We start from the raw sequence: 6,197 nt of genomic DNA, 5'->3' as shown, positions 1-6,197 counted from the left end.
CGTGGAAATGAGACACTCAGCCTCTTTCCCTCGGACTCGTTCCTGCAAGCCGAGGGCGACTCATCCTAATCGAACCAACGAAAACCCCACCCATTTCTAATCGGGACTTCCCTGAAAAATCGGCGCAATCAGTCCGGAGTATTTGAGCTTACAGAGGCGGACCTGTGGAATCTTCTGAAGGAAATGGGGTGAGAGGTGAAAGTTGTGCAGTGGCCTTGTCCAGGGCTCTCGAGAACGTGTTGATAATTGATAGTTAGAAAGCGTGAAATATCCACGTTTTATGCGACAAGAAGTTGACTGATTATGCTTACTTCCTACGCTTGTGGCGGACTTCGAAGGAGGTACAGTGCCCCTCACACACAGACACACAAAATAAGGTGGACCATAGGATGGAATCCAGAGGATGTGTGCTCAAGGATTCAACAAGGGCACAAAACACTGGGTACGTATATATGGGTTTTTTGAAACTCTTCAGCAGAAGTAACTTTGCACGCAGTCTAGCAAACACGAGAGCTAAGTACAAAAACAAAATATAACTGTAAACTCATTTTAGAAAGCAATCTTTTCCGAATAAAAAATGATTATATTTCAAAATATATTTTTAGAGCATCAGAATAAAAACAGCTGAGCAGCATTTGAAAGTTTTTGGATGCTTAATTTCATAAAAGAAGTTGTCTCCTTCAGCTTTTGTCTCAGCGTCGTGCAGTTTCATACACTGTATCCTTCTGCTGCTGCTGTGCCTCAGCAGCTGATTGATAACATAGGTTGGTTAGGCTCGTTACGCACTTGGACGGGATTTATTTACTGTTCGAGAAAAATGGTGCTCACCAACCAATTCAAGCTCCCAACAGAGGAGGAACTTACTGTTCCTGAACTCAATGTGACTGCTGCTGCGCTTGCCACGGGAGCTTTCCATTTGGGAAAGTACTGCGAAGAGCCCTGCAAAGTGAGTAAAAACTTGTTATTTTAATATATATCAGTCGCTATGAGCAGTTGTGGGTGTTTTTATGAGGTTGTCTGCTTCCTTTTCGTGAGTGCTGACTTACTTGTCATCAAGTCTGAATCCAATCCATCATAAAATACAGGATACCGTCTCTCGTAGAGAGGTTATGAGGACCTAGGTCACCGCCAGGGCACCAGACACACTTGTTTTATTTTTTTAATGTAAATAACAGCTTTTCGCTCTGTCACCCTTTTTAACAGTCTTAGAAGAGTTTTTAATAGTGTTTGAGGTGAGCACTAACGCATGTCAATGTTTCCCTCAAAGTCTGTCCTACTGTCACCTATCGACACGTACAAATTCTAGGTGTTTTGAAAGATGTGAGATATTGAGAAGTTTCTTTCCCTTCTCTATTAACTTCTATAATTTCAATCTATAATGGCGCCTAGTTTATGTAGATTGAGCTGATGAGATTTTTTTGTTGCAGGAATTTATCCTGTGTCGTGATGAGCTGGGAGATCCCAGGAAGTGTCTCGATGAAGGTAAAAAAGTAACTTCTTGTGGCATTGAGTTTTTCAAGAAGGTGAAAAAATCCTGCTTAGCTGAGTTCACTCAGTATCAAAAGTGCTTGATCAGTAGCAGCTCCAACTTCGAGTATGGACCGTAAGTGTTGAATTGGAAGTTACATTATTTCTCATAGCATTCTGGAATGAACCTTTTGCCATTGGTATTTACTGGTTCTACTTTTTGCTTCATAAGGTGCCGCAAAACACAAGAAGTGTTCAATGAATGTGTGAAGGCTCACATTGGCATTGACAGGCCACGACCAACTTATTTCTGTGAACCGAAGATTCATGACTCCAAACGACCCGCGCCAGCACTTCCTCAATATCCCAAGTATGATGATGCCACTCCTGGCCTTCCTCAAAATTATCCGAAGGACAAGATTTCCACTGAATCTACTCAAGGTGTCTTTGATGGAAATATTTGATGGAAATTAAGTCCTTGACAAAGTTTTGTGTCAGTCTTTTATTTAGAAGCATTGTAAATTGTTGATACATAAATGTGTAATATATGGTTTTCAGCTGGTTCTATTATGTTAATAGTTGTTTTTTTCTGACTCTTGTCATAAGATGATTAGTTACAATTTGTCTGGTCTGAATTATTTAAAATGATAATAAGACAAAATCCAAGAAATAAGAGTATAATTTGAAAAATACCTGCATTTTCATAACTACATACATTGCATTTTAAGTGAGGTGCAAAGCGATACCCCCTATCTACAACCGCTCAACTCTGCAGGGATTCCTATGCTGGTAAGCGGTTGTAGATAGGGGGTATCGAGGATGAAAAGGGGAATAATTTTTCAATGGTATTAAAGACATTTTTTTAAAATATGGAATTAACACTGAATACACTTGTCACATAGTAGGATGAATCCAAACAGATTGGCTCGGAGGAAAATGTATTGAGGTCATTTCAACAGAGACCATTTTAATTGCTCTTTGGCTGATTGTAGTACCTAAGGAAGAAAAGCAACAACATACCATTCAAATAAGAAAAGTTTCATTCAACCTTAGTTTGGTGCTAAAGTAAGAGCAATGCCTACCTGAGCAACTGTCTGTTCACCCAGTGGTATGTCATCTGTTCTTAGTGCAACCCTTTGAAGAACAGCCTTGAAGTCTGCCTCCATAATGATGCTGCGAACACAGAAAATTGTATAGTGGAAACATAAAAACAGATACACTTTCATGACAACTTGAATAGATTATAGTGAAGTCAACTCACCCTCCATCACAAATTTCATCCATAGCAAGCATCACAATGTCCAAATTTTCAAACAGTGTTCGCTTTTCAACATTTTTCCTAAGAATATTACTAACAGAATCGTAGAGGCAATTGAGAGCCGTCATCAATATCAACTGAAATAAAATGAGAGGGTTTAAGTAAATTGTCCCCTAAACTGGGAAAGTCTGATATGAATTGAAAAACAACTTCTGTCATTACCTCATTTTCATGCGAACTTCCCATTACGTAAAAGAAAAGGTCAACATTGCTGTAATAAACACAGGTCAAGCCATCAAGCATGATGATCTCTGCATTGGAACGATGGGTCTTATTGAAGAGATTTTTCTCAAATGCCTTTTGTTCTTTTGCAGTAGGAAATATATTTTTATCATAATACTTTGCAAGAACACGGTGGCCATCGTTGTCCAAAATTACCATGCCTTTGATGACGTACAACGTTGGTTCCTGAAAAAGACAAGATCAAACACATAGTTCCACTTGAATTCTATTGAAATTAAAAAGGGTTTACATCACCATCGTAAAACCTTAACAGCGAATCAACGAATCTTATTGAATGTGACAAATACTTTTGACATATGAATTTGCAAGGCCTTAACCTAAGATTTTAGATAAACACGAAACATTTAAAGTGAGTAGGGAAGAAAAAGACGAAAAATATTCATGGGCAACTGAAATTGACATACCAACAAAGATCCTTCCATTTTTCACAAGAGCCGTACGCCAAGTTTTATCAGAAAATTAATCGTAATGCCTACTGCTAGAGCGACACATCAACACAACAGAGCCACCAACTTCTCAGCGCGAAAGGTCCCTTTCTCCATTGCCAGTGGTGCCACCAGGAGAAAACGTCTCATACTCTTTGTTATTATTACGCTTAAAAATGAAATGGTAAAATTTTGTGCAAAACGGTGTAACTAAATCATAGAAAACCTATTAGTATCCCAGCCTTAATGCCTTGGGTGGAATATGCTCCCAGTCATCAGCAGGAACCTTTTGTTTTCACCAACCCTTTTTTTCGTCTGTCTGTTTATGAAAAGTACCATGTTGGTTCTGTAGGTTATGTTAGGATATAAATTTGTATTTTAAGTCGTTTCCATGTTTAATTCTTTATGGGCTACGTTATGTTTGCTTATTTGTGATACCTGTTTAGTGTGCTGCATTGGTCCTTGTCCGTTGTTCATTCAACTTTTTAATTTCGGCTAAAGTATTTTCACTATTATAAAATGGCAAAAATTGTGAAAATTTTTGAAACTTTGCGCAATAACTGGAAGAAATCGGTGTTTGGAACAGTTGCCCTCGTCTATGGAGTGGATTACTTAATGTATTCCTATGAGTGAGTAATTACACCTAGCTTTCCTGTGTTAGGGGTTCAATCCTCATTTTCTACCATTTAATTTTTTTGATCTTGATGGTCAAAACTTTTAACCAAACTGCACTGATCCTTTTTCGTTTTGACTCTGTCATGCAGATCCCGTCAAATGATGAGAGCCTACTGTGAGGCAGCTAGAGAGATCGGAGAAGCTCCGATGCCAGTGGATTGTAGACCCCGCCACATCACTGTTATTCTCAATCCAGCCGCCAACAAGCGGTAAGGTGCAACAGACTGTTCAATCAATAAGAGGAGGAAAAAGATCAAAACCTGTGGGCACTTCTATAATTTGTAGTTCTAACAATCTGGTAATTTTGTTTCAGAAAAGCAAAAAAAGAGTTTGAAGAGTATTGCGCTCCTTTATTGTACCTTGCAGGATTGAGTGTCAATGTAGTAGTTACGGGGAAAGAAGGTCAAGCAAGAACATTAATTGAGAAATTAGAGGAAGCAACAGATGCCATTGTCGTGGCAGGTGGTGATGGGACTCTATCCGAGGTTCGTTTGCAACCTGCCCTCATGCTTTCCATTTCCTGTACTTTAGATTTACTCTCTCTGTTTACTTTCCAGGCAGTCACAGGTTTGTTAAGAAGAGAAGATGGAACCAACGTCGCAAGAAAAATGCCGTTGGGTGTTTTGCCGGTTGGCAAGACCAATTCCATAGCTAAACACCTGTTTTCTCAGAGTGCTGATGACCGCATTAAGCTTCTTGCTGAGGCAACAATGGCAGTTATTCTTGAAGCTTCCAAACCATTGGATGTTATCAAGTTCCAAGTTCTCCCTGTGAGTCTCTGGCATTGTAGCAGTTTTCATCTTCTCTTTTACCAATATTTTTTTGACACATAGAATGAATGGCATATTTCATTTCTAATTGCAGACAGACGGTAATGAAGGCGGGAAGCCTGTGTACGGCCTAGCTGGCTTGGAATGGGGTGCCTTTAGGGATACTAACGCCCGACGAGACAAGTATTGGTACTTTGGAGGTCTCCGGGGCTACGCTGCATACATTTTTGCAGGTTTCAAGGTATTGTTGTTCAGTCATTCTCAAGTTAATGAAAAGTACAAGCCCTCTGGTTTTTAATTGCCTCCCCTTTTTCTAGGGTGAGAAAACTATCACATGGAATGTTCAGGCCAATATGGAATATAGTCCACCGTGTAATGGCTGTTCCAACTGCTATGAACAGAGACTAGACCTGCATCCAGATCAAGCTCAAAGTAAATCCTGGTGGAGTGCATTTGGAAAAAGGCAGCCAGGTTTGTGTACATCCTGTGTGTTCCCATCAAAAATATGCCATCACTTTCTTTCTTAATAATTAACATGCCCTTTTAGGATCTGTGGTTCCTACTGTTGACTATAGAGGAAAAGTAAATGAAGACTGCCGCACAGTTCGTAAGTTGGATGTTGCTACTTCAGACTTTTCCCTTATTTCTTCAAATGTATCCAAGGAACACAACAAAGTGCCTCAGCTCCAGGTATCTTTTGGTTAGTATGACAGTAGCTACTACACTGCTTTGATACAACAAATATCTTTGTAGCACATTTTCTAGGAACTATTGTGCTTTTAGGACCTGAACACGTAAGCTACAATGATTTTGTCAAAGAGGGATGGCGAAGAGAAAATGGTGAGGATCCATCAAGGCCTTGCAAAATTTTGGCCAAAGAAGTTAAACTTTGGCCAGTCCAAGCAGTGAAGCATCAAGACAATGCTACAGCTAGTTCTACACAGGACAATATTCCTACTGGTCCAAAGGTAGCTATTGCATTTTGAGCATCAAGGTCAGCTGAACTTTCCTAAATTTGTGCCCCACAACCTTGTGCAATAATAATTTGTCCATTTCCAGGATATAGAAAAATGGATTTCTATTGATAATGAAGACTATGAAGTTAAGGCAGTTCATGCTACACTACTGCCCAATCTTGTTAAAATGTTCTATTCCCCACATGTTATAATAAAGTGATATATTAATAGTTTGTTTTGTTCTTATTGAATAGGAGGACATAGTAAGAAAGCTTGATTCATTTTATTCTATAAAATGACAATTGGAGTACCATCTACGGCACTCAAGGGGACGGATAAGGGA

General features: G+C 39.3%; 3 protein-coding genes across 5 annotated transcripts; 2 read left to right on the top strand and 1 right to left on the bottom strand.

Moving 5' to 3' along the window:
- The first annotated feature begins 716 nt into the window (after nt 1-716).
- Nucleotides 717-2,043, top strand: LOC117652542 (NADH dehydrogenase [ubiquinone] 1 alpha subcomplex subunit 8). Its single transcript, XM_034397550.1, has 3 exons — nt 717-946; nt 1,428-1,603; nt 1,700-2,043. Exons 1-3 carry the CDS (start codon nt 818-820, stop codon nt 1,929-1,931), a joined length of 537 nt encoding a protein of 178 aa, XP_034253441.1. The 5' UTR covers nt 717-817; the 3' UTR covers nt 1,932-2,043.
- Nucleotides 1,951-3,586, bottom strand: LOC117652548 (coatomer subunit zeta-1). The gene is made up of 5 exons (XM_034397560.1): nt 3,433-3,586; nt 2,948-3,193; nt 2,729-2,862; nt 2,550-2,640; nt 1,951-2,462 (listed from the first exon to the last, which is right to left on the bottom strand). The coding sequence occupies exons 1-5, from the start codon at nt 3,448-3,450 to the stop codon at nt 2,415-2,417; spliced, it is 537 nt and encodes a 178-aa protein (XP_034253451.1). The 5' UTR covers nt 3,451-3,586; the 3' UTR covers nt 1,951-2,414.
- A 32-nt stretch (nt 3,587-3,618) lies between these two features.
- On the top strand, nt 3,619-6,087 carry LOC117652520 (acylglycerol kinase, mitochondrial). Of its 3 annotated transcripts, none has more exons than XM_034397505.1 (10): nt 3,619-3,637; nt 3,900-4,082; nt 4,218-4,337; nt 4,442-4,613; nt 4,686-4,898; nt 4,993-5,139; nt 5,216-5,369; nt 5,446-5,598; nt 5,682-5,866; nt 5,958-6,087. In XM_034397505.1, the coding sequence occupies exons 2-10, from the start codon at nt 3,973-3,975 to the stop codon at nt 6,072-6,074; spliced, it is 1,371 nt and encodes a 456-aa protein (XP_034253396.1). In that variant the 5' UTR covers nt 3,619-3,637; nt 3,900-3,972; the 3' UTR covers nt 6,075-6,087. The 3 variants fall into 3 exon arrangements, with proteins under 3 accessions (XP_034253396.1, XP_034253387.1, XP_034253378.1); XM_034397496.1 differs by lacking the exon at nt 3,619-3,637 and adding an exon at nt 3,648-3,801; XM_034397487.1 differs by lacking the exon at nt 3,619-3,637 and having other exon boundaries at nt 3,652-4,082.
- Nucleotides 6,088-6,197: the final 110 nt, after the last annotated feature.

The sequence above is a fragment of the Thrips palmi genome, unplaced genomic scaffold (assembly GCF_012932325.1).
Source record: "Thrips palmi isolate BJ-2018 unplaced genomic scaffold, TpBJ-2018v1 HiC_scaffold_10, whole genome shotgun sequence".
NCBI classification, from domain to species: domain Eukaryota; kingdom Metazoa; phylum Arthropoda; class Insecta; order Thysanoptera; family Thripidae; genus Thrips; species Thrips palmi.
This window is presented reverse-complemented; position numbering and strand designations above follow the sequence as displayed.

What these genes read in the sequence shown, in the direction of transcription:
- LOC117652542 (XM_034397550.1), top strand. Translation starts at nt 818, where the DNA reads ATGGTGCTCACCAACCAATTCAAGCTCCCAACAGAGGAGGAACTTACT. An exon ending in ACTGCGAAGAGCCCTGCAAA is followed by an intron (nt 947 to 1,427) that starts GTGAGTAAAAAC and finishes TTTTTGTTGCAG; the next exon opens with GAATTTATCCTGTGTCGTGA. An exon ending in TCCAACTTCGAGTATGGACC is followed by an intron (nt 1,604 to 1,699) that starts GTAAGTGTTGAA and finishes TTGCTTCATAAG; the next exon opens with GTGCCGCAAAACACAAGAAG.
- LOC117652520 (XM_034397505.1), top strand. Translation starts at nt 3,973, where the DNA reads ATGGCAAAAATTGTGAAAATTTTTGAAACTTTGCGCAATAACTGGAAG. An exon ending in TACTTAATGTATTCCTATGA is followed by an intron (nt 4,083 to 4,217) that starts GTGAGTAATTAC and finishes TCTGTCATGCAG; the next exon opens with ATCCCGTCAAATGATGAGAG. An exon ending in TCAAGTTCCAAGTTCTCCCT is followed by an intron (nt 4,899 to 4,992) that starts GTGAGTCTCTGG and finishes TTCTAATTGCAG; the next exon opens with ACAGACGGTAATGAAGGCGG.
- LOC117652548 (XM_034397560.1), bottom strand. An exon ending in GAAGTTCGCATGAAAATGAG is followed by an intron (nt 2,863 to 2,947) that starts GTAATGACAGAA and finishes ATTTTATTTCAG; the next exon opens with TTGATATTGATGACGGCTCT. An exon ending in GTGAACAGACAGTTGCTCAG is followed by an intron (nt 2,463 to 2,549) that starts GTAGGCATTGCT and finishes TTTCTTCCTTAG; the next exon opens with GTACTACAATCAGCCAAAGA.